General features: G+C 41.8%; 1 protein-coding gene across 8 annotated transcripts in view; it reads right to left on the reverse strand.

Annotated features, from left to right (window-relative positions):
- The window catches only part of FAM13A (family with sequence similarity 13 member A), a 139,953-nt gene that overhangs the window by 72,610 nt on the left and 40,006 nt on the right, over positions 1 to 27,337 (reverse strand). For all 8 annotated transcript variants that reach the window (XM_074823087.1, XM_074823086.1, XM_074823085.1 and 5 more), the window contains one exon: positions 7,801 to 7,973. In XM_074823087.1, coding sequence (XP_074679188.1) covers positions 7,801 to 7,973 — 173 coding nt within the window. The remainder of the gene's footprint in view (positions 1 to 7,800; positions 7,974 to 27,337) is intronic.

Here is a 27,337-nt window from a genome sequence, read left to right on the forward strand (position 1 = left end):
GATCTTTGGCACACAAAGACATGGCTAGAAAGTACTGGAGAAGGCGGCTTGCTTACTGAACAACTGCTGTGATTGGTCTAAGCTTTGGCTCTCAAGAACTGCACAATGTTTTCCACAAAGTTTGGCTGCCATATACACACCCATTCCCCAGCACCTAACCAGTACTAGCAAGGAAGGGTACCCAGTCGCACTCCTCTGATATTTCCACCTAGGGAACACACACAGAGCCTAACAGCACCCCAGACAGCAGGGTGCCTTCCCACTGAGGGATCCTCCTTCAAAACAGTATGAGGACTGCAAAAAGATGCAGCTCCAGCAAGTGCTAGAATAGCCACTGACAGCAAAGCCTATTTCAGCACCCTTTCCCAGGCAAAAGATCCAGGATGGTGACAATCATGCACTCCTGAGCCAGCATCAGGAAAGACATTTCTGTTCACCATCAACAATCCCCTGCCTCACATTTTGGCTGCAGGAAGTGTTTTCCTTCCTCCCTGAAGGCTATTCCTTTTCTTTGCTTGTATATGAAGTTTAGCATGAAAGGCTAAGCACACTGCTTGCAAGAAGCCCTCCCTACCTTTGCATCCACTTAAATCTTAGTATATCCTATTCCTGAAGTCCGTTTGAATCTGTTATTTGAAGCACTTAAGTTTTAGCACCTCTAGGCACATCCAAAATCACTCCAGTTCCTACTGCAGTTATGTATGCTCCTTCTGAACCAGAGTTTTCAGCAGACTTTTTCCTTTTGGATAGCAGAAAGAAAGAGGGACCTAAACAGGGACTCTGAGCTTCACAGAGTTGCAAGCCCACCCTAGCCCCCCTCTCACTGAGGGTCTGGTAAGGCCCCGGGAGCCCTGTTCCCTCCTGCCTATACCCTAGTCCCAAAGCTGCTGCCTCCCCTGGCTCCCGAGGTCTGCAGTGTGGGTCTTATGGCTCTCAACCAGGTAAAGATAAAGTATGTGTGTGGTTCCCAGGGTCTGGAGGTTTGTCTGCCCTGCTCTGAAGCTCTGCACAGAAGCTCTTGCAAAAATGAGATAAGCCTCACAGAAACACATAATGGGCTGCATATTGCCTGCAGACTTACAACCTTCTTTCAGAGGACCAGTCTCTTCTCTCCTGTCCCTTCCTTTCTTTCTCCACTGTTTTGGGATTTACTCGAAGACTGCATTACAGGTATGTTTTTCTGCTACTGCATAATTAGCAGTTTGCCCTTGGCACACAGCTATAATAATGAGGCAATTTTCAAGAGAACACATACGTTATGTACTACTGGGAATTATGGGTACATATAGTTAATCCACCTATTTTGGTCAGAAAAAAGAACATACCAACTTTACGAATACCATTTTCTTAAGATAACAGTTGTGAACAGAAGGTGATACAGATTTTATGCTCTGCAATATGTTTTGACTGCAACTGATATTTCACATATTTCAGATGACAGCAGCACCTTCCAAAAATTCCTGAGATGAGGAATATCATACCTTTAAGCAGGCATAACATGTCTTTCAATATTTAAAAAGCTGGTAAGCCGCCATTCTAGAAGACATAGTCACAACTGTAGCTGCTACTTAATACACCAATCTTCATTTTAAGGTCAACTGTATGAAGACATACTGAGAGGTATTTTAAATAGTATCAAAAATTACCAAGCAACCAGAAGTCTCTCATTTTCTCCCTGAAGACCTCTGCTCTAGTGTCAAATGAAACTAACTGAAAATTTATTAAAGGTTACAGTCCTTGCTGGGGGCAGGGGGGGGGGGGGCTTACGGGCTTGGTGTGTGTGGTTAATTCTTCACTGTTACACCTGTGAGCCTGCTAAAGGTGGAGTTCTGCATCTGCCATTCTGTGTAGCCCTTCATCCTCTTCTAATCCACCCATATCATGGCATCTGAGCATGGAACGGGAACAAACCACAGGCGTTTTCATGAAACAGCAAATGATTATCATTGCCAAGAACAACCTTTATTCTTTTCTAACAAAGATCATACGATAACTGAGCAGATACACTCATTTCACTAAAATGTACCTGATAATTACATATAATTAATGATAACATTTATTTAAGAACTGTTAGTACCTTGTGACATAAAACACCCAATAAGAATAGCAGTGTGTTTGCAAAGCACTTCATAGTCTAGGTCAGATGCCAGAGTCCTTCTGCTGAAAAAGGTGAAAACTCCTAATGTAGCCCTGCACTGAGGTAATAACTCACTGTGAGCTTTGATTACACAGGAGCGACCCAAGGCTGTCAAAACCATGTTTAAAACCACTCCTGATATATCAGAGCACTACATTAATGCCAGGGAATTGGGGTTTCTGACTGTTGCACAGAGAGATGTCCCTCAAGTGTGCTAGGTCTGCTAGAGACCTCTCTCCCCTCTTCCTCTTCGGGGTGGTCCAGGCCCTCCTCTCCATCCTGTCCTGCCCAACAACCTGCCATCCTGGAGCTGGGTAGAAAACAATAAGAGCTACCTACTCCTCCTTCAGCAGCAGCAGTAGATCATTGACAGAAAAGTACTGGAAGCTAACAGCATTGCAGATACTCAACCCAATTAGGTAAATATGTACAGAAGTATCATACAGGACAGAAAACTAGGGCATTCTTGAACAAAATGGGATTACAAAAGAATTAATTTCTACAGCTTATTAATTTCCCAGATAAAATTAAGAGATGCAGACATCTTTCACCTCAAGGTCTGAGCATAGAGATTAGGCTTCTGCTTAATTACAAACACATCTCATTATTTCGTGTTTAATGTCCTGTGCCAGTATTGGCCCAACTGCCCCATGCTTCAACAGTACTCTTCTAAGGAATTACATATTGATGGGAAAGTATGAATTCTTACAGCAAACAATTACGTCTTTTGGGGAATGTTCTCCTAAAAGAGTCATAATGTTTTGGGGCACCTCATGAAGTATGTCAGTCACACATACCTTCCCAGGTAGGAGACTCAGCAGTCCTTTGTTTCAACTCTCAAGCACCTGACTTCCCTTTATACCTTGCAACATGTAGTGGAGTGCAGGCATGGGCATGCTCTCTGCCAAGCTCCAGCATACCAATGCAAGAGGCCGTAACTTCTGACCCAGCCCCACCTGCTTGGCCCTGTCTGGTTGGTAGAACTGTACTGCTTCTCAGTTTTGCCAGCTGACCTGCTTTGGTAATTGTTTCCTAACTCATCTCAGTCAAAAGGAGCTAGATTAATGAAGACGTGTAAACAAACCTGATGTCTTCTGGCTGCAGGAGTTCTGGGGGCAGGCTTGCGGACAGTAAACCACACAGCTGACACAGATAGAAGTTAAAAAGCATGTGTGCCCACAAGGGCTAGAAACTGGATTTGACATCTATGCTTCACCACCATCATTATGATTCAAAATCTGGTATTAGTGCATAATTTCCTAACTTGTCCCACAATTATTATGAATCAAAATCTGGTGTAAGTGCATAATTTGCTAACTTGTCTCGTAAGCCAAGTGCTGTCTGTCTGTCTGAGCTAGTGCTGAGAATAGCACCCATCTCCTGCTTACACAGTGAAGTCACTCAGTTACGTGTCTGGCAGCACTGCCTCCGTTTTGTGTTCTGGTTGGTATGTAGAGACACTGCGGTGTCATGTTTCATGACATGTAAATAGCACTATTTCCCACATAAAGCCAACCCCATATTTCAGTAGCATACACTAATTTCCCACCGTAACCTGAATTCTTCACATGCTGCACTAGACGCAAGAAGAAAGGGAATGACAGACTCAATTCAATATCCTGAGACAACTAAAAGATACCGGTTCAGTCTGATGTTCAGGGAAGGACTTTACAAGAAATCAAATTGCCCATTACCTGTTCACCTCATTGGCAAAATGCCAGCAATTGCAACTCAAGATAATCTTTTATTTAGATACTCTTATAGATGCTCTAGACAGATAGACTTTTATAGATAAATTCAGTTAGATACTTTTATAGATACTTTATTCTCTGTCTTGTCTGAAAAACAACTAGTACTATCATCATTCCTGCCAGAAAGACAAAACCCCTCAAAAGCTGCTTCCTTTTTGGACTGAGAATGGGAATAAAGTCAGACATCTATTAAGACTTAAACTGGGCAGATCAAATACGCTTAATTACTCGGAGGAGACACCTTACATTTCAGTCGCATCTTGTGCTCAGTGTAATTTCTAGTGCCTGATCTTCATAGAATCATAGAATACCTGGTTGGGAGGGATCTCAAGGATCATCTGGTCCAACCTTTCTGTGTGAAAGCACGGCCTAGACAAGATGGCCCAGCACATTGTCCAGCTGAATCTTAAAAGTGTCCAATGTGGGGGAATCTACCACTTCCCTGGGGAGATTATTCTAGTGGCTGATTGTTCTCATTGTGAAAAATTTTCCTCTTGTGTCCAATTGGAATCTCTCCAGCTAACTTGTACCCATTACCCCTCATCTTTTCCATGTGAAAAGGGAGTCTCCATCTTTGTACCCACCCTTTAAATACTGGGACACAGTGATAAGGTCTCTCCTAAGCCTTCTCTTCTCAAGGCTGAACAAACCCAATTCTCTCAGCCTTTCCTCACATGTCAGGCTTCCCAGTCCTTTGATCTTTGTGGCCCTCCTCTGGACCCTCTCCAGCCTGTCCACGTCTTTTTTTGTATAGCAGGGACCAAAACTGACCACAGTATTCCAGGTGTGGATTGACAAGCACTGAGTAGAGTGGGATGATGACATCTTTATCTCTGCTGGTGATGCCCTTGTTGATGAAGCCCAGCATCCTGTTAGCTTTCTTTGCCGCTGCAGCACAGACTAAAGAGTGTGCTGTTCCATACTGAGCTTGTTGTCCACCAGGACTCCCAGGTCCCTTTCCACAGAGCTGCTCCCCAGCCAGGTAGATCCCAGCCTGTGCTGCACTCCTGGATTATGTTTTCCCAGGTGCAAGACCTTAAACTTGTCCTTGCTGAACTTCATAGGGTTCTTGCTAGCCCACTCTTCCAGCCTATCCAGGTCTTCCCGGAGGGTGGCTCTCCCTTCCAAAGTGTCCACTTCCCCACATCAGCAAACTTCATCAGGGCACACTGGATCCCATCATCCAGATCACTTCTGAAGATATTAAACAGCATTGTGCCCAATATCGATCCCTGGGGGACCCCACTTGTGACAGGTTGCCAGTTTGAAAAGGAGTTATTTGCCACCACCCTCTGGGTGAGGCCTGTCAGCCAGTTCCCCACCCACCACACAGACCACTTCTCTAGACCATAATACACCAGTTTCTCTAGGAGGAGGCTGTGGGGAACCGTATTGAAAGCCTTGGAGAAATCCAGGTAGACAATGTCCACAGCTTGCCCACATCAACCGAGCAGGTTACTTTGTCACAGAAGTCAATCAGGTTTGTCAAGCATGATTTGCCTTTGGTGAATCCCTCCTGGCTTTTCCCAATCATGTGCTTCATTTGACTTGTGACAGCCCCCAGGAGAATTTGTTCCATAACTTTTCCAGGGATTGAAGTAAGACTCATGAGCCTATAATTTCCTGGATCCTGCTTTAAGCCCTTCTTGTAGATGGGGGTGATATTAGCCTTCTTTCAGTTTTCTGGGACACCCCTTGATCTCCACGACTTCTGAGAGATTATGGAGAGTGGTCTCACAACAACATCAGCCAGCTCTCTTGACACCCCGTCGTGGTTTCAGCCTGCAGGGCAACGGAGTACCATGCAACACTTCACTCACCCCTTCCCCCCCTAGAACTGGGAAGGAGAAAATGAATCAAAAGGCTCAGGAATCGGGATAAGGACGAGGAGGGGTGGCTCACCCATTACAGTCACAGGCGAAAGACAGGCTCGTTAGGGGAAGAAAAAGAACATCACTTTAATTCAAAACACTAACAAGGACAACACTTAATGGAAAGAATGGGACAGTGAGAAGCATTACCATATCTTAAAAACACATCCCCCCACCCCTTCCTTCTTCTTGGGCTGAGTTTTGTTCCCGATATCTCTACCTCCTCTCCCCAGCCATGCAGGGGCAGGGGATGGGGGGGTGCAGTCAGTTCGCCCCTTCTTCCTTCTCAGGGACAGGGGGAGCACTGTTCTGCATTCTTTCCCCTGCTCCATGTGGCTCTCTTCTCATGGGAGTCAGTCTTCCATGAACTTTCTCTGTTATGAGTTCTTCCCACAGGCTGCAGCTGTTCCCATGCTGCTCCGGCGTGACTCACCCCCATGCGTTGCAGTCATCCCAGTGCTGAACTACAACAGTGGGGCTGCCTTCTCTCCTCAGAGTCCCAGCCTAGCGCAGCTGCCTGCTCTGGTGTGGGGTCCTCCACAGGCCGCAGGTTGGCCTCTGCTCCACTGTGGACCTCCATGAGTGGCAAGGAGGGTGGCCCTGCTGTCTCACCATGGGATACAGGAGAGCTTTCTGCTCCAGCACACCTCACCCCCTTCCTCGTCCTTCCTTCCACTGACCTTGGTGTTCACATAGGTGTCCTTCTCCTAACATCTCCTCACAAGTCCCCACCCCCTCTCAGGTTTCCCTTCTTAAATACATTATCACAGAGGCGCGGCCACCATTGCTAATTGGCTCAGCCTTGGCGCAGAGGTGGGTCTGACTTGAGATGGGGGAGCTTTCGATAAACTTCTCACAGGAAGCCACCGCTATAGCCCCCTTCCCTGCTATCAAAAACCCCACCACACAAATGCAGCACACACCCTCAGGTGGATAATGACAGGGCCCATCGATTTGTAGGGGTCAAGCTCCTGCAATAGTTCACATACAAACTCTTCCTTCACTGATGGTAAGTCTATGTTTGCACTGACCTGGATTTTTGTTCCCAAGGCCGGGGGCCCAACAGTGTTGGTAAAGACAGAGGTGAAGAAAGTGTTGAGAACCTCTGCCTCTGCAGTGGTTTTGGTGACTAATTCAACTCTCCTGTTTGACAGTGGGCCAATATTTTCCTTCTGTTTCTGCTTGTTGTTTACGTACTTAAAGAACCCTTTCTTGTAGTTTTTGACATCTCTGGCCAATTTCAATTCCAGCTGAGCTTTTGCTTTTCTAACTGCATCATCACTGCACACCCTGGCAATGCCCTTGTAGTTCTCAACGGGTATTCATTCAGTTTTCCATCTCTGGTATGCTTCTCTCTTGGTTTTGAGCAGACTCAGAAGCTCACAGTTAAGCCAAGGAGGTCTCTTGCTCTACCTACTTCCCTTACCTTTAAAGGGGATGAACTGTTTTTGAGCTTCCAGGAGAGCATTCTTGAAAAAACTCCCAGCACTTGCTAGCTCCTTTATCCTCCATGGAAGCTTCCCACGTAATCCCTCCCAAGTGAACTTGGAGCGAGCTGAAGTTTGCTTTTTTAAAATTTAAAACTTTTGTCTTAGTACTAATCTTCAGCATGCTCAGCAGGATCCCAGACTCCATAATACTGTGATCACTGCAGCCAAGGCTATCACTAACCAAGATATCACAAACCAGGTTTTCTTGGTTTGTGAGTAGCAAGTCCAGCAGTGCCTCATTCCTGGTTGGCACATCTAACATTCGTATGAAGAAGCAGTCTTAGATCAGTCCTGTCCATCTGCACTCCTTCACCAAGCAGGTCACTTTCATATGCTTGAAAATTTGTATTGGAAAGGCAAACTAAAGCACACAGCTGGCTTTGTAAGGAACCTGCTGGAATGTGTGGCTTCAACAGGGATACACACATTAATTTGCCTTACACCCCAGCATACTGACTTTCTAAGTGTCAATGCAAAAAAAGTGTTCAAAATGCTCAGAGCTGGAGGTGCAGGTACAGAACAAACAAAAAGACAAAAAAAGGAGCACTAACCTGGAGAAAAATGCATCATTGTTAATGAAGGAGATCTCATCTGTTAAATCCATCTCCTTCCAACATGAACCACCATCTGTTAATCGGAAGCTGACCTGAGGTATTCCATCTGACTGGCCTGGTTGTGGCACTAGGCACGTTTGGCTGGATCTTTCCACTGTGGACTTTGTCATCTACAGAAGCAAAGAGAGAGAAAAATAAAATGTGAAAGGAAAAAAGGGCAGAGCAGCCTTTTCAGATAATCTGTAACAGAAAGACATTCTGTACCAGTGTACAAACAGCAAAGAATATGACAAGGTGCAAAATAATAATATAAAATACATATAAATCAACCATTCTGCTTGATAAAGATTACTTAAAGAAAAATAAAGATGTGTCTATTGAAAGAACAGGGGCAAGAGTGAAATTAAAAAAAGGAAGGTAAGAAAAGTTATTTTCTGTGTCACAGAAGACAAACTAAAAAATTTCCCATTGAATTTGCTTCTTGACACAACTGGAGAAACAGATGGTAAAAGCAATTATACACCTCTTCTCATCGCCCTCCCCCATCCTTTTTAATGGCAATTGATGTCAACACGTGCCCTGGAAGGAAATTTCTCAGGCCATGAATGTTCTGGATTGGCATTCTTTGCCGAGGCAGCCAGGACACAGAGTTAGAAGCTGGGCTCCCTAAATCCAAGACAAAGTTTCCAAGCACCACTAAACCCATCTAGAGGAAGGCCAGGGCTCTTGCTCTCACCCTTCAGCAGAAGTGTACAGAACATAAGAGACAGTGCTGTGTCACATGGGTGTTCAGTATCAGGTGGCATATAAAGGATGCTTAGGGGAGAAGGAGAGCAAGTTCGGAAGTCTGCGCCTCATGCACTGCCCCAACTTTTGGCAGTCTGTGGTTTAGGGCTCTTTTTGACTTTGAGGTTGCACCTGGTTCTCTGTTTAACAGCAAACATTGAACCTAACCTTTGTGATTACGTTCCATTTTCTCTTGTGTTCACTTCTATCTTTAGCCTTTGCAAGACTACCGCTGGGAGTTTCACAACATTGTTACACACTGATTAAAATAAAAACAAGAAGTACTTCTATTTTTGATATGGTGACAGAAAATCTTTCCCTTATTTTGAATTATGAGAATTTGCAAATAATTGTTCCTTACACCTTCCCCATATCATTCTTGACTTTATACTTCAGTAGTAGTCTCTAATCAGACAGAAAAATCCCAGTTTATATAGTCTCGTATTTAACAGAAGTCATTCTGATACATTTAATCCTTTTTGCTGTTCTTCTTTACACCTTTTCCACCTTCTACTAAGTTCTTTTTGAAATGTAGCCAGAACTGCAAGCAGCATTAGATATGTAGGCAGATTTAGTAGTGGCTTCTTATCAAAACCCAACTTTTTATTTGTTACTGAGCTGACAGCTTTGTAATGCTTCTGCAGTATCAAGATCTCTTTTCTGAAAACAATAGCTAATTTGGAGCTCATCAGCATACACATTTATACAATTTGTGGTTTTTTTGTGGACCTTTGTTAGCATATAGTGACGGAAATTCAACTAACCCTTTTTTCACCCTATACAGAGTAAATTAGGAGCCTTCTGTAAGTCCCTGTAGCCAGCTTTTAGTTTTTCCTACCTTGAATAATTTTCTATTATCAGCGCATTCAGTCTCTTTCTGGTTCATTACTGAAGCGGTTGAATAGCACAAATGCCAACAAAGATCCTTTTCTCCAGCTGGAGGAGACCATTGTCTCTCAGGGACAGTGTCATCTCTCACCATGGCCTTTTGGTGCTACTTTACCACCACCTCCTAGAGCTCATGCCATGCACACCAGAAAAGCTCTTCACTAGAGTAACAAGAAATGGTGACTATACATATGCACAAACCTTTAAACTAAAACAGTTCCTACACTGTCCCATGAGCATTTTACAGAAGCACATGTAGGTGTAAGCAAAGCAGGCAACTTTTATGATGTACCACATATGGCAGCAGTGATCGAAGTCTGGAAAACAGCAGGAAGACAATCTTTCCACCCCTACCATACCATGTGCATCCTGATTTTAAGAACACATTTAACAAAGCTAAATAATTTTGCTACCAGGTACTGCATTTGTAGAATCTGCCTTACCCAGCAAGAAGCTCTAGGAAACTGGCAATGTCTGGCAAACAACATGTATCAGATTCTGTGCAAATTGTTTATGAACTTTACACTAATTTACAGAAGCTCCTTATACTGGAGAATTCCATAAAAAAACCTGTTTATTATACTGGTGCTCTGAAAGGAAAAATAAGAGTTTTGGTAGTCTGCAATTCTTCTCGCTTTCTGGTGCTAAAAGATCACTTGGATGCAGGCACTTCCAACAAATGGCATTACAATCACATACGAGCTCTGCAGGAAAATTGTGTCTGAAAGATCAGATTCAAATTTAGGATTACCACTGCCTTTTTAGGGCACTTCAAAATCATTAAGAAGTGGAAGGAACCATTGTTTTCCACCCCCTGTTGCAGTTGATCTATAAGCTAGTATTCTGATAGCTTTGGAAAACAGTATCATAGCATTGTAGTTATTTCTTTACAATATAGTCTACAAGTAATGGCAACTAATATCTGAATTCAACTTAAATTTACTTTCTTTCTGTGCCAAACTGATTTCAGTTGCATTAGTATAAAAATATGTGTAGAAAAAAGCATTCCTTGAACTTATATGTATTAAAAGCTAAATAAACTTTTTCATTTAAGCAATGTGTCTTTAATCCTTATTAACAATAGGAAGGAACAATATTCAGTATCTCATTCCACAGTTTTTAGTAACCCTGTGAAAAAGCCACCTGCACAACTATTGTTAACATCAGCACTTCACTGGGGTGCCACTGAGATGAAGGTGTGCCTGTGGGTAGAAAAGATTTCTAGTAATTTGAATTCCTCACAAAGTAGATTAAAGAACTATGAACAGAGGCAGCTTAAATGCTTTTTGGGTGGTGAAGCTCTGAAGAGAAAATTTTTTGGCAGATTTCTTTGTTCATGCACATGCGTATGTTTCATGCAATGAAGTCTGAGAGAACAATACCTTACAAAGTGAGGACAATACCCTGCAAAATAGCAATGCTATAGGTTATTCATTATCAAGACGATACTGGGAAGACAAGCGTATTTAGTTATTAAAAGATACAAAAGAGAAGAAAAAAAACCCAAACACTTTATAAAGGATATTTTAATTTTCTCCAACTTCTTGTGATTAGCCTAATGTGCAACCTCACCCTGTGGGGGATGTGGAGGATAGCCATTGAAACCCCTGGGAGGGCTGTTACTAAGGCACACAAGAAATCTGTAAGAAGTTCAAGCTTTAGCTTAAAAGGAAACAAAAAAAAAAAGTTCCTATGGAAACTTGTTGCATGTTGTAACACATTTCTACAGGCTGTATCTTGTTACACTCTGTACCAGGTACTGCGGGAGGTTGTGCAGCATATCTTCATTTGCGTTTTGCCTCCAGAGCAGGCAATCCACTGAATGACAGATTCAAGTGAGGTTTATAAAGGTCGTGAGTGGAAGAATCCCACCATTCCCCAGGTAAGGACTACCCTTAACTACAAGGTAGTTGAGTTGCTCTCAGCTCATAATGTTCTTAAAAATATTAACAAACAGAAAAGAAAGCCGCTGCCTAGTCATTAAAATACCGTCTTGTACAGCGGCTGTCTCGATTCTCTCAAGAAGACTTCCGGAAACAGTATCATGCTTTGTGTTTTAGCTCACAGCTCTTCACATTTGGTTTATGCTGCTTTTAGTTTGGGTTTTTGGTTTTTGTTTGGTTTTTTTTTCAGATTTAACAACAATCATCAAGCAAATGCTAACCTGACTTTGTTTCTTATCTTGGATCACTATTATGAAGTCTAGATGGAGGCAAGCAACTAGCCTTAATGAGCTGGATGATGGGGCAGAGTGTACCATCAGCAAGTTTGCGGATGACACAAAACTGGGAGGAGTGACTGACATGCCAGAGAGTCATGCTGCCATCCAGAGGGACCTTGACAGGCTCGAGAAAAGGACTGACAAGAATCTCATTCAGTTCCACAAGAGGAAGTGCAAACTCCTGCACCTGGGGAGGAACAACCAGTACATGCTGGGGGCTACCCAGCTGGAAAACAACTTGGCAGAGAAGGACCTGGAAGTCCTGGTGGACAAGTTGACCATGAGCCAGCAATGTGCCCTTGCCACAAAGAAGGCCAACAGTGTCCTGTGCTGCATTAGCAGAAGTGTTCCCAGCAGGTCAAGGGAGGTGACTCCCTCTACTCAGCACTGATAAGTCCGCACTTAAGAGTGCTGGGCTCCCCAGAGTTGTACAAGAGAGCCATGGACATACTGGAAAGAGTCCAATGAAGGGACGTGAAGATGATGAAGGGACTGGTGAATCTCTCCTCTCAGGAAAGGCTGAGAGAGCCAGTACTGTTCAGCCTGAAGAAGGCTCAGGTGGGATCTTATCTAAGTGTACAAATACCTGAAGGGAAGATGTAAAGAAGATGGAGCCAGGCTCTTTTCATTGGTGCCCAGTGACAGGACAGAAGACAATGGGCACAAACTGAAACACAGGAGGTTCCCTCTGAACATCAGGAAACACCTTTTCACTGTGAGGGTGACTGAGCACTGGCACAGGCGGCCCAGGGAGATTTTGGAGTCTCCATCTGTGGAGATATTCAAAAGCCATCTGGACGTGGTCCTGTGCAACCGGCTGTAGGTGATCCTGGTTGAGCAAGGGAGTTGGACGAGATGACCCTCAGAGGTCCTTTCAACCTCAACCACTGTGTGATTTTGTAATTTCCCCTTTGACATTCTCATCTATCCAACAAGTGAACTGAACATACGAATACCAAGATGCCTAATGTTGTGTGGCACATGTCAAAGGAGTATTTTGTCCCAGGCAAAATCTAACTGATATAGTCTGCCAAAGAGAAATCTATAAATCTTTGTAAATACATAAAAAGCTTCAGTTTGGAAGACGATGCCAATAAATCCAAGAACCTCAAAGAATAGGGATGTTTTGGTTGAAGAGCAAATAATTTGGTATTTGTCTCCTGAAAGTTTTTTACCTGGTAAAGCTTAACCTCAAACTGCATTTGACAAAGATCCGATACAGCGTGAACCAGATGTTTTGTGGGCTGTTACATTATAGTTACAGGCTGTGGCTGCTGAAAGCATGGGCTCTGCCAAAGTCTGCTACTCTGTCACTGAAACATCTTCGTTCTAGCTAAATACAAGTAAAATAGTATCAGATGCTACTAACGATCAAAGGGACCATCCCAATAAAGGATAGTCAAGACACCAAAGAGCAGACAACTACAAGGAATTACTAGACCATACATCCTGCATTTGACTTTCAAGTTTTGCTGTCTCAGAAAGTTCAGCTGTAAGAAACTGTGTTTGCAGTTTTAATAGAGACTAGTCAGTTTTATGACCAGTATAAACATACATCACGATGGGTGTTGAAGAAAGTCCAAGAAAATCTTTCCCCTAGAGGTGCAAGGTGACCAGTCAAGGTGGCATCATCCCACACATACCACTGCCAAGATTCTTTATAACTGACTGGGTGCATCACAGAGATGTTTCATCTCCCCGTGAGGTGTTAAAAGTTCCTGGGTGTAAAGATCAAAGATAAATATGCCATATATTCTAAAGATCTGATGTGGTATGGTGGCTCTAATCTTTCTCTGTTCTTGAAGAACACCAAGATGAGTCTAAAGAGCTCCGTGCATATGCATCAATATGGAGTAAAGATACAGATCCTCAGCACAGGCCATCCTGCTTTTCTGAGTACCTCGCTCATCTTCTCAAGGAGGAAGAAGAAAACTTCCAATATCCTAAGCTATGCATGAACATGTAAATAATTAGGGCAATTCATACTCAAATGAGTAAGTAAATATGAAATCTAAATGCAGAACTTTTGGAAGAAGCTAGCTGTGAGTTTATATTTAAATGTCATAACTGAAAGGATGATAAAGATGTTTCCATAAGGTTATAATCAAAAAACCAGGAGGTTTTTAAAACATATACAGCACATTCTTTTATTTAATACTGCATGAACACAGTACTCTTCCAGGCAAGAGAGAAACCTCACTCAAAAACTTCCTTAATAAACAAATGGTACTCAGAGTTGGCCACCAAAACAAAGAGGTCCATATTACCTTCTGAAGGGCTTCATATTTGCCAGCCTAGGGCTCTTTCAGTTTATAAGCTGTGTGTATCAATACAAATATTCTACAGAATAGTAAAAGGCATGTTTCTCTGTAAAAACCTAGGCATGGGTGAGCAATGCAGGGAAATTTAGAATGCTGTTTTCTCTCTCTCTTTAGACTCAATTTGGCTAGCTATCAGCAAACACCTTACACATCAATCTATCCACTCATCAGTGTTACCCCTGCTTCATGAACAACTGAGAAAGGGAGACCATCAGCCAGATTTATCTCTTGCCTGACAGCTAACCAACCTGATTCAACCAGTTCTGTCCAGTCAAATAATGAGGGAATGAGCCACCTATCAAGTTACCCAGGCTTGGTATTTGGCCACTGATACCTCTTGAAACAAATACATCACATTCACTCCATTTAAAACACCAACTATTTCAATGGGATTTCTAATCACACACAGAGCTGTAAGCTCTTAATGGTAACGACAATGACAGTGAATTATATCAGGTTGCTGGAGGGTTTAGGTCATCGTAAGTTGTCCCAGAGAATCAGGTGGAAATTCCTGCTGAGACAGCAAAGCCCTTCAAGTTATTCAGTGAATAGACCAAGTATTTATGCTGTACTTGTGCTGTTTTCCAAAGCTTCATAGTGCAGTCAGCTCTCATACACCACCAGATTCACCACCATTTTATTGCAGTCAGGGACTTCTGAGATGAATCTGGATGGGATGAATCTCCTACAGCTGTAAGGACCACGTATCTTCCAGGCCCAAAGGGCTTTCAAAGACAGGGATGATTCTGCAGTGAGATTTTTCAGTTACATTCCTCTCACACTTCTGATATTACTTTCTCACTTTCTATTCCTATGCTCCAAAGGAGGGCCTGATTCATTACATTACTGGCCACGGCACAGAATTTCTGTGTGCGAGGAAGCAAGTGCCAAAGCCACAGTTTGAGTGCTATCGGTACTACACTAGCAGGGACAAAGATGTCAGAGAGGCTGTGGAAAAACATCATTTAAACCTACCTGAACTACGCTGGTGTTCTTTTCCATAATAGTAGAGCTTAAGGCAAGGGAAGAGCTACGGATGTCATTTATCTGGACTTCTGTAAGGCCTTTGACACAGTCCCCCACAACTCCTAAATTGGAGAGAGATTGATTTGATGGATGGACTGTCCAGTGGATAATGAATTGGCTGAATGGTCGCATCCAGAGGGTAGTGGCCACCGGCTCAATGTCCAGAGGGAGATCAGTGACAAGTCCGTACTGGGACCAGTGCTGTTTAGTGTCTTCATCAACGACATAGACAGTGGTGTTGAGTGCACCCTCAGCAAGTTTGCAGATGACACCAAGCTGAGTGGTGAAGTTGACATGCCCAAGGGATGGGATGTCATTCAGAGGGACCTGGGCAAACTTGAGAAGTGGGACCAGGTGAACCTCATGGGTTTCAACAAGACCAAGTGCAAGGTCCTGCACATGGGTCAGGGCAATCCCTGGGATCAACACAGGCTGGGGGATAAAGGTATTAAGGCAGCCCTGCAGAGATGGACTTGGGGGTACTGGTAGATGAAAAGCTGAATATGAGCCAGCAACATGCACTCACAGCCCAGAAAGCCAACTGTATCCTGGGCTGCATCAAAAGAAGTGTGGCCAGCAGGTTGAGGAAGGGGATTCTCCCGCTCTACTCTGCTCTTGTGAGACCCCACCTGCAGTGCTGTGTCCAGCTCTGGGGGCCCCAATATAAGAAGGACACGGACCTGCTCAAGCAAGTCCAGAAGAGGGCCACAAAAATGATCAGTGGGATGGAACATCTCTCCTGTGAGGACAGGCTGAGATAGTTGGGGTTGTTTAGCCTGGAGAGACCTTATCGCGGCCTTTCAATATTTAAGGGGGGCTCATAAGAAAGATAAGGACAGACTTTTTAGCAGGGCCTGTTGTGATAGGACAAGGAGTAATGGTTTTAAAGTGAAAGAGGGTAGATTCAGACTAGATATAAGGAAGAAATTGTTTATGATGAGGGTGGTGAAACACTGGAAGAGGTTGCCCAGAGAGGAATGGTAGAAACATTCCTAGAAACATTCAAGGTCAGGTTGGATGGGGCTCTGAGCAATCAGATCTAGTTGAAGATGTCCCTGCTCATTGATGAGGGTTTGGACTAGGTGACCTTTAAGGGTCCCTTCCAAGCCAAACCATTCTATGATTCTAAGTGTTTAGGCCTGGACTGAACTTAAAGCAACAGAACAGTCATCTTTAGTAAGACTGCTCTAAGTGCTAAAAATGGGCTTGTGCGCAAATACTTATCGAAGCATAGGCTCAGTTCAGAAAGTAATAAAATGTAAAAAAGTAATTAAAAACCACCTTGATTTGTCACTTCAGCTACCACCCACAATATTGATTTTAAAACCACGTAGGCATTTTTCAGCTGACAAGTTCTTCTCAAAGAAAAAAATGCTTCATCATCCTAAATTACAGACACTGGGAGACAAAGATCAATAGCTCTATAATTCTTACCAGATTTAGCAGAGAGTCAGCACAGATATCATAAGGAATAACACATACTTGCAAAATTCAGTTACCAGCTCTCTTCCATATTCAGAACCAAGCCCCAAATCCTTCCTTGATTAACTGCCACACTGAAAACATAAAGTCACGATGAATGCAGTCATCCTTACAATCTGTGCAGCTGCCACTGCCAAATTTGGATTTCTCTTACTCTACTTGTATTTTTAGGCATTAGATCACTAAAACACCTCCTCTGTACTCCGCCCTACTCAGATATCAAAGTTATAAATTTCATGCCATCCGAAAGTGTATGAAGCTTTAAAGTTTAACCAAGTTCTGATGTTTTATGCGAACTCCTGTGGACAAGACCCTTGGATTCAAAGAGCCAAGTATTATCTTCTTTTAAATCAGATCACCACAGCCTCCATATTTGACAGAAACCACTGCAAACAGCAGAACTGCTTAAATGCTTAGAATTAAACACACCCTTAAAAACTTTGTTAACTCTGCATGATTTCAGAGGTAGGGAGCTAGCAATGCTCTCAGAAAGCCTATGAAATTCAAGTACAGCTATGCAGATATCGCATGTCTAGCTCCATTGTAACTGGCTGTGAATCCCATAATTTTATTTCAGTAAACTTCCTCAAATTAAAGTCAAGTCTGTTATAGATCGGTCAAAGTCCATGGACTTCAAATTGTACAGGAAATACTTGTGTCAGACTTAGGACCATTTTCTTATTTGTAACTGCTGTATCGAATTTTGTCCATCTTCAGTGAAGTTTTAAATTAATGTTGTAACAGCAAGTTCATTACTAATGGTGTTGCAGACACCCAAATCACAATAAATTCACTGTCTCTAACTACACCAGATACACAGAGCTAATCTAAATGAAGAGCAGTAGACACTTATTTTACGTATTAAAGTTAATAGACAGGATTCTGAATATAGGCTAAGATTCACTGAGATGGTAACAGTTTTCCCCAGTTACTTCTCTACCAAAGCAAATTCCTTGAAACTTCAGAAATACTGACAATAGAAAAGTCTGAAGAAAAAGAAATCTGTACAATATGGCTGGTTCTCATCTAAGGCCACATTAAACCACTCTAGGAGACTGCACCTGTGGTTTATCAGTGCTGTTTAAATTATGATGTCTCAGTGGATGTATTTGAGCTTGCTACTCACTGTTCTTTGTACGAACAAGATGAAAAGGAGATGCATAGAGGAATCGGTTCCAGCTACCCTCATCTTTAAACAAGTCTACAGAAATGGAGTATCCCAGAATCTGCATACTTTGGCTACGTAATTCAGATCCTTACACTAAATTTAAGGCAACAGTGAACATGACTGTAGTGGTACCTACTCTGTGGACCACATACTGTTACCCTGGCCTCCACCTGCATTAACTGGAAAACATTTTGTTAAATTTATCCCAGACTTGCTTCCCAAACACTAAGTCAAAAACAGCCTACTCAGTGAATCCCCCTAACATAAAAAGGCATAGGAAGGGAGAAGCCCTATGCATATATTCACTGTGTCTTCATTTCCCAGTGTTTTCCCATGCTACCCATGTTTCCATATTCCCCCGTTTTTTCCCCCATTAGCCCTAAGATGTATCATATAATTTATTGAATCATTTTTCCACCAGTGAAAAAGGCCTTTTACTGTAAATACATTGCTGCATGATATGTAGGAAAAATAAATCCAAAACAAAATACTTTGATAGCAAAGTGGCCATTTATTATGACCTGGGACAACACACACTACAGATTTCCCCTGTGCAACTGGCAATTCCAAGTATCAAAGCTGCTGGTTAAGTGCTTTACCAAAAATAACTGACACTCTGGTGCTCAAGTAATGTCTGGATGAACAGTGAAAAAGTAATGCTGGAGACACTTCTGCTAGGGCAGACTCAGTGAACAAAACCCAAATTCTCCCTGAAGGCTAAACATAAAAATTGTATGCTCCAGAAAGACGTAACTTAACAAAGCTATCCTGTCCTAAGAGTATTCAAATTCAAGAAATCAACCCAGTAGTAAGATTATCATCAAATGTGGGACACTCCATGGTACAGAACAGGAGGTTGTTGGAGCAAACCAGCAACACCTTAAGGCCCCTTTTCTGCAGGAGGCAGGTGCATTTGATTAAGGGAATCCCTTCAGCCTTCTACCCTGTGCAGCTCTACAGGCAGCTTTGTCAAAATGCTGCAAGTGTGCAGCATGCACGGGATGGAGGCCAAGAAACGACAAGATGTATGGGCCCCAAGCCAGAAGATACAACAAGCTCCCAGTGATTGCCAACTGCTGCGTGGCATCTGTTTGCAGAAGGAAACCTAGCACAGGCAATGTTCTGAATCAGGGTGGAGAGAACTTTCTCCAAGTAGAGAGGAAAGAGTGGGATTGATGTAGACATTGCAAGTCAGGGGTCTGCAGGTGCAGCAGAGAATAGTGGCCTGCAGCAGAGAATAGTGGCCTGCAGCAGAGCGCACAGCCAGCTCACTGCAAATTTAAATGAAATGTTTAAGTTTCTGATTTGGCAGCTGCACCCATCAATCAGTAATCTCAGCAAAAGGTATGTCGAGGACTCCCTGATGGAAAACAGAAAAAAAAAAAAAAGCTCAAAAGCAGAACAAGCATGCATGCCTTCACAACCGGGATATACTGTCTAGTGTTGAAGTAGTATATGGGAAAAATTACATAATAACAAAAATACCTCCTCCTTCTTGAGGCGATACCAAATTCCTTATGTGTACGTTTTTCAGGACAATATGAAATCCTCCTCTCTTGCACGCCTTCCTAGAGATTTCCATTGGCTAATGCTTTGGAACATACTGTCTTTGTGTCACAGATGGTCTTAATGCACTGAGAAAGACTCTAGCCTTTAGTATTTTAATTTTTTTCAGTTTCCCCATTTAAATTTATGTAATTACTTCAGCATATTAACTGCTGGTAACCTACATCTGCCCCATGTGTAAGCCTAGTTCCACATACTCTTGCAAAGTCACTCATTTTTGAGCTCCGAGGACCTCAAACTCCCCCTTCTCAACTCCTGTGTCTGCACTCCCAGGCAATGCACTAACACATCAGGCTGGCTGTGTTTTCTCTTCTGCTCTGGGATTGAGTCTATGCATGTGTGAACATCAGTATGAGGTATAAAGCAGGGACAAACCAGTCTCATAGGTAAAACCAGTTAGTGGACTGTAAATGGTATTTACCTTCCTTTCCCTTGCATTTCTGTTTCATACATGGAGACTGGAAAGATGAATCTACCACTGCTTGGCCACAGCAAATAACTGAGTATTTCTTATGGCCTTTGCTTCACTGGTGGCTATCCCTTCAGCTTTCGTATTTTTAAGCAGTATCAAGCACAGTAGAGACGCTGATGAGATCTCAGGCATCCTTCTATCTCAAATTACCAAGTGAAGTTTTGGTAATGAGTCCCAAGGTTGCTTTCATAAGCAGACACCTTGCACCAACCAGGAATCTGTCACAGGCTCTTACAAAGGCAACTGGACACTATGAGCATCAAGAACTAGCTTAATCGTCTTTTGGGAATGCTTACGTGGGGACAGCACTACAGGTCAAGCAATTACTGCTGAACAGTTCATCTGTACCAACTCCTTGTGTGGACATATCTAGCCCATAGTCAGAGTACCTCTGTGCAGCAGCAAAGCTTATGGTCTCTTGAGAAACATAAAAATCAAGCCTCAGTTACTATCCCAAATGTAAAGTCAGAGCATCCCCACAGACAGCAAGGATAACATAAGTATTTGTATCCATATCTTAAGAGCTCTCACCTGGCTACAGAGATACTGCTCCTCTGGGAATAACTCCTGCCTTTCACTCACTTGGTTTCTTTGGACTCTCCTAGCTTGAACAGATGTATCAAGAGTAAGAAGCACAAATATGTCCAGGTGATCACAATCAGAGGAGAGTTGTAGGAATAAACTTAGAAGGCTGACTATGGTGATGATTCCTCTTTTCAGTTTCCCACAAGGCAGACTTTCTGCTCATGTCTGTATCCAGCTGCCCATTCAGAACAATAGTGAGAGCGATAAAAAATATGGTTAGCTACTGTAGTTACAATGGGCATCATTTGATATTTCAATATATTCTTAAAATAAATATGCCACTCCGGTGAAGGAATCTTAAAGCAAATGCTCTGTAAATATCAGCTATGCTGTTAAAGGGCAAATGTTAATAAGACCATCAAAAGCCTGGGAAAAGAGCTAAGCCAGTACAGCACCCATCACATTCCTGCATCCTTCCTGTTGGCTAACTGTTTGAGGAGTAAACAAGTAAGTGTTTGCCAAAGCATTTCTGTGTTAGAAAAGCATGAAGCTGTGCCAAAATTCAGAGCTGCTCCACTGAAGTCCATGTAAGTAGGTTGGAAAGTCTCAAACGAGCTGCTGAGAAACCTGTCTTTCCCCATGTATGGTCCTTCTCCCATTCACAGCATGACAATGAATTACACAGTAATGAAAGAATCTGCTGCCTAAAAGACACTGTTGGCACTGGCCTGCACTGTACTATATCCCATAAAGTGCAGAGAGATCCTTCAAGGAAAAGAAATTAGTTTTGCCTCTGTATTTCTCCTGCCCTGCAATACCATCTGGCCAACTCATTAACAAAGGAACCCGAAGAACTGAAACGACAACCACAAAGGTTCACTCCAGCTACCCACCCTTCAATCACTTTTCCTTCTCAGCAATAAAGAATGCTGTTTATGAACTCCATAAACAAAGCTGGTTCAGGCCTTAGGGATTTTGAAGAGAGGGGGAGCAGCACTTTCAAGCTTCCAATAAAATGACACTACACGTGCCCAAGCTCAAGTAGTACGCTTTTTTTTTATGGCCTCTGAATCAACACTGGGTAATGCAGATAAGCTGAGACTCCACTAGAAATTCCACTAGATCAGGTAACAATCCAGCAAAAAAGGGTTATAAACTTCCTGTTCTTCGAGCACTCATGTCTGAACTAGAAGAAGAATCAGAAAATACATTCTGTACTGTAACAGGATCTTCAAGGTGATCTCGTACGTCTTTTCCATCTCCCATTTTCATGGCATTGTATCTTCATTATAAGTATACCTCTAATTTTAAGTACAAGTCGTTGCAGACAAATGACTCAAGTGAGTCACGTAGGTGTGTTAGATCAGATTCTTCTGTCACTTGCTAGCAGAAGTTTGAAAGCAACATTCCTGCAGTTAGTGTAGGACCAGGCTTGCCGCTGACTGAATACTATTAAGATGAGCACGCAACGGTCAGGGATTGCAGGAATCGCACAGTACAACAATTACTTCCATTATGCTGAATGGAGATGAAAAATGAGAACAGAAGTGTGTGAACTACAAGCAGAAAACCCTTTGATAGCTCACTATTAACTGCTCTGTCATGGATTCTGTAACGGCACACGTAGATTGATGTGTTTCAGTATAAAAATGCATTTAGTTTACACAAAATAATGCTTCCAAGGGAACAGGAGAACACAGCAAGCAGCTCTAGCTACAAACCTATTAAACATTAACCTCCACAAGTCTGTTCAATATAGGCTGGCAAGAGATCTTATTTGCACTGGGCAGAGTGCACCAAGTATATTTTTGTGGTTCTCTAAAAAAAGATCTTATTTACAGTTTATTCCAACACTTGCAAATCTCCCATACCCTCCAATCCATGTCAGTTTTAACAAGGCAATCATTAGCACAAGATTATACCACTCCTCCTACAAACTGGCTGTTTTTCTCTAACTTTACAGCATATCTTTACATTAATTAAGACAAGCAAAAGAACTTGCCACCATGAAAACAAAAGATGCAAGTTGAAAGGCAAAAGCTACTAGAAGGTAGCAGGCAGGCCTAACAGTCACATTCTTGGGTTGCCTATGTTCCTAGGCTACTTGGAAAACTTAAAACAAACAAAGCAAACCCAGAACGTCAAACACAGTTCAAGCTGAGAATCTGCTGTTGTCATTGTTTTATTCTTACATATTAGCTCCTGAAGGACTGTCAGTCTGTTTGATGTTACCCTTTAAAACCCAGAAAGCAAAAAGAACATGTGCTCATTTCCAATAATATGTCATACTTCAATAACTAAGAAGATTTTGGAATATATTTTGTTTTTTAAATATCCTGTGAACTTGAAGCTCAAAAAATTAAGTAATTTAAGATATTTTTGACTATAGTTTTACTGATTCCTAACTCTACTAGCAGAGATTAAATAACTGCACATCTTCAGAAATCTGACCCTGGCACTCTCAGAACACTCTCTGGTACTGGGATTCAAACAGTAAACGTAAATCATAATTTTCAAATGTGAGTATTTAAAGTCAGGCACCTGCATTCCACATGGAGTACTAAAAATGTCAAAATTTAGTCAAGTCACATTTGCAAAGAATTAAAGAGCAGATGTCTGTTTCTGGTAAGAAAGATTATATAATTACACTTTTGTACTTGCATAAAAAATTAATTTTATTATGTAATTACCTATATGCGTTTCTGTGCATCTCTGAATTACTAAAGCTTGAGAATTCTTTGAGCTTTCTATTTATTCATTTTTAGTGTTGCTTGTGAAACTTACGAAACTATGGGATGAAATCTGTTGTGCTTTAAAGCTGATTTCCTTTAAAACCAGTGACATGGCTACTATAGAGCCGGGATAAATTGGAGTCATAAAATGACTAGCATGCATCCCATGCAGAAGTACTACCTGAGCATCACTCTTCTAAACCATTATGGACCTCCAGAGAATGCTGTGAGGAGTAAGGCTTATTAGCAAATGCACACTTCCCATTCTCATATGAAGAAAAAAAATCTCCAGTAAAGCATACCGGGTACAAAACAAGTTCAAGCATTGTTTTGCTCAACCGTGTGTGCTCAATGATCATCGTAACCTGTTTACATCCCAAAAATTACTCAAGTCTTGCTTACTGTCAATAGCTGCCAGCAACCACCTCTTCATCCCACATTCCCCAAAAAGACAAACCCACCTGGAAAAACTGCCACCTCTCACCTATCAAGTCTGCATGATGCAGCAGAGTCTCCAAAACCTGACCAAACTAGAGTACCTGCTCATTATCGCATCAAGTCCCACTATCAAGCCTCACTACTGTTACTAAGGGAAATTGTCTACTATCAAGAATACTTGGGCCAAAGTAAATAGTCAGCATCTGTACAGGATGGTGTCAAAATCCATGTTTGAACTAAGTTTCTTCAGTGATTTCTAAGCAAGAATTGAGAAGATAATGGGGAAAGCCAGAGACTATTCATTTAATATCCTAACTTTGATAGGCAATATTTATTAGCAAATGGTCCAGTCAGAAGTATGTCAGCATAAAGCAAAGCTTCTAGTCATCTCCTATATCTGCGAATGTAGCAAATTTAGAGACTTTTGGATCTTCCTAACGTTACACTATAATAATAACAACTTCCACTGACCCATTCTAAATCATGGACTGTTGTTTTCCATGAGATGTACTACCATTGTACCAAAACTCCTGAATACTTTATATTGCTCAGACAGCTCAACAAGTCTGTAAGCACCCTCAGGCATGCCTGAGACCATCTTTTAGCTCTGGGTTAACATAGCAGTCCTTCCTGACCCTCAAATAAGATTCTTTGGTAAGACGCTGCTACAAACGCTAATAATTACCAAAACCTGCTACAGAGCACAGCTGACTTGTCCATACACCCCAAAACAGAAATGAACTCACTTCATTCAAATCCCAGCCCAGCATTCTTACACCTAGATCAGATGAATTCTATTGGCCCAAGGAACAGGTCCTCTTCCTTAGGAAGGTTATTGTATTGAGAATAAATTTTTTTCTCTCTGGCAGATTCTTTGCAAGTCATACAAAATGCAGATTTTACAACGCATGAGACTCCATCTCAATAAAAGCTTCAAACCAATTAACTATGGAGACATCAATGATTAGGAAAGATTAGAACATCCCTAGAATACTCTTTGACCTATTTATTCTTCAAGAGAATAATCCTTTCATGTCAAGAAGCGCTGATGCTAGTAAAGATAAGTGGTTGAGCACTCCAGCCCCTAGCTTCCTCCCACATGAAGAAACACAATAGGTCAAAGGCATCCTTAAAGGAGAGACTAAATCACAGGCAGGGTATAAGATACCCAGCAATGTGTCTTAGCTACTCTTCCTGCACTTATTTATGTTTATCTCTTCAGACAAACAGACTGACTGGGATTATTGCTAGAAGGGAGACAGTGTTCAATTATGTATGTATCTTCAATTACGTACTTGAATTAATTTTAGAGAGATGACTAACATCAGCAGAAAAGACTGAGAAAGACCCTAGCACAAAAAGACCTCATCTCCTACATCCTGAATAGTTCGCACTACTGGCTCTAGAAGAGAACATTGGCAAATTTTTTGTAAATTTCAATGGAATAAGAAAATACTTGCTACAGTAGTTCAGCTTTAGTTATTCATTATACCTTTTCTTCAAAAAGAATAAACTTTACTGGTTCCTTTATCCATTGCCATTACTATGTTAAAGGGATTCATACAGCATACTTGCATCTTGCACTGTTATCTGGCTGGGATGCAAAGTTCAAACTGAACAGAATACTACTCTTGCTTTTATCCTTTTCAATAAATTGCTAAATGGGCATAAAAATTGTTAAGTTTTGGCCTCAGTCAACTGCAGTCCCAGAGATACTGAACTGCACAGTGAATTTACAGTCTTTTGTATTCGCAGCACACTATCACACTGTAACACAAGAGTTTAAATGCATCTGATCACAACTGCTCCAGGAAGGAATTAGGAAAAAGAAGAGTTAGTAAAACTAATGGTTATACACTGTGATACATTTTAATGATAAACTTATTTGTTGATAATCTGGTATTCCAAGACATCCTTGTAACAATCTCATTATTACTGCTGTGCTCACCATCTCTTTCCTACTTGGTTCAGTAATTAATCTCTTTTTGGCCTCACAAACTGCATAATCAGAGGAAACTGGTCTGTGGGATTTTCAGTTCAAGTTTTAAATGCTGCTAGAAAGCATGAGATCTATTTTTTTAGCTGTTAATACCTAGAAGACCTTAATTAAAAGAAAGTTGAACTCTATCAATGTGAAGCTTTTTCTTAACTAAGGCATAAATTAGTTTTTTTACAGAAACAAGGAGTCAGATTCCCTTCTGATATAAAAAAGGTGCAGCTCAACTTCACCAATTTACTGCATCAAAGTATTTGGCCTTGTGCCCCAAAAGAGAAGAGCTATTACACGATTGTTTTCTCACTGACTCTATGCAGGGGCTCTGACAGAAAAAAAACCAGTTGTTGTCAGTGCACTGATTAAAGCTGCAAATGGCAGTACTACTGATTTTTCATTAGAAAAAAAAAAATCACGGTAGCTTGTAGTGAGGATCTGACAGATATACAAAGTCATGGGTGGTGGAGAGAAGATGGACTGTTCGCTATCTCCTCTTCAGTTAAAAAAAGAAAGAAAAAAAAAGAAAAGAGAAAAACCAGATGACCTTCAAATGACACTAGTAAAAGCCATGTTTATAACAAACAAAAAGAGTCAGTTCTTCACGTAAGAGGAAACAATTTGTGGCACTCTTTGCCAGATGACATGTTGGAAGCAAAAAGCTTACACATGTGCAAGGGGTACACAAGACAATTACTCTGGATATCACTAAATACACAGATCACATCAAGACCAGGAGAACCTCTGAGAACAGTCACAAACTGGTAGAGTAATTGAAGGAAACACCTTGCTGCCTATTTCTTACTCCTCCCTGGACATCTGCTTATGGCCAGCATGGGAGGCAGGACACTAGGCTAGATGGATAGCCAGTACAGTCACTCTTACATAGGATGAGCAACCATTAAGAGGATTATTCAGGAATTCAATGCTGTGAATGATTGCAGAAATGATGCATTAGCTGATCGCACAGGGATAGCCTGCAACAACTGACTCTTTACTGGGTCAGCAGCTGTACACCACAGAGGAGGGAATATTCTGTTTCTCTCAGCAGCATCCCAGGATAACAGTGCAACGCAGCGTTTGCTTCAGGTAGGTGTCAGCAGGGTCACACCTGTGATTTTTCCCCAGGCTATAACAAAAGTGCATGCTGTCCATGGAGCAGTGCATAAGAAACAGGGAATTTCACAGTTACTGGATCTCCCTTCATTTGATGTTGGAGCCGTGAATATCACCCAAACCAATGCTGTCCCCTACACAAAGTTCTCTGGAGCACAGCACCACAGACAAATCATGCAGCAGTGCTGTCAAGGGTGCCACCGCAGAAGCAAAAGGGCCACAGCAATTACAGAGCTGCTCTTTCTCCTACTCACAAGATGAAGAAAATATGTAACCTCTTCCCCTCTGTGATCATGCAAAATAGTTCATGGCTGATTAAGGCTTTGTAAGACACGCAAAGTATCAAATAATCTATATTTTTAAGACTAAAATTATGTAGCTGATGGCATGGGGATTTTCAAAGGCATTTTTTAATTCATGTGGTCACAGGTATTTTCATGAATGTTAACTGGATGGAATAACTAATTTTTATTCAGATAACAGTTCAAAGAGTCATCATTCAGTGGCACAGATACCTTCAGGAAAAATACAGACAATGATTTAACATGAACAGTAATTAAAAAAAAAATCTCTTAGCAATGTACTAGGTATCCTTTCCATTTTGTACCCAGAAAGTGATGAAAACATCCTTGTTAGCAGGGGGAACAACATTAGCAAAGCTGTTAAACATTCTCTTATCTAAACAAACCATGTAACAAAGATTGAAACAGCTAGTATTTATATATGGGATTTTTGCCTTGGTTGCTATTGGCATATAGAAAGAGTAAAGCTGACTCGGTATCTATCTCCTGTTCTACCTTGCC

Source organism: Strix aluco, chromosome 4, assembly GCF_031877795.1.
Source record: "Strix aluco isolate bStrAlu1 chromosome 4, bStrAlu1.hap1, whole genome shotgun sequence".
NCBI classification, from domain to species: domain Eukaryota; kingdom Metazoa; phylum Chordata; class Aves; order Strigiformes; family Strigidae; genus Strix; species Strix aluco.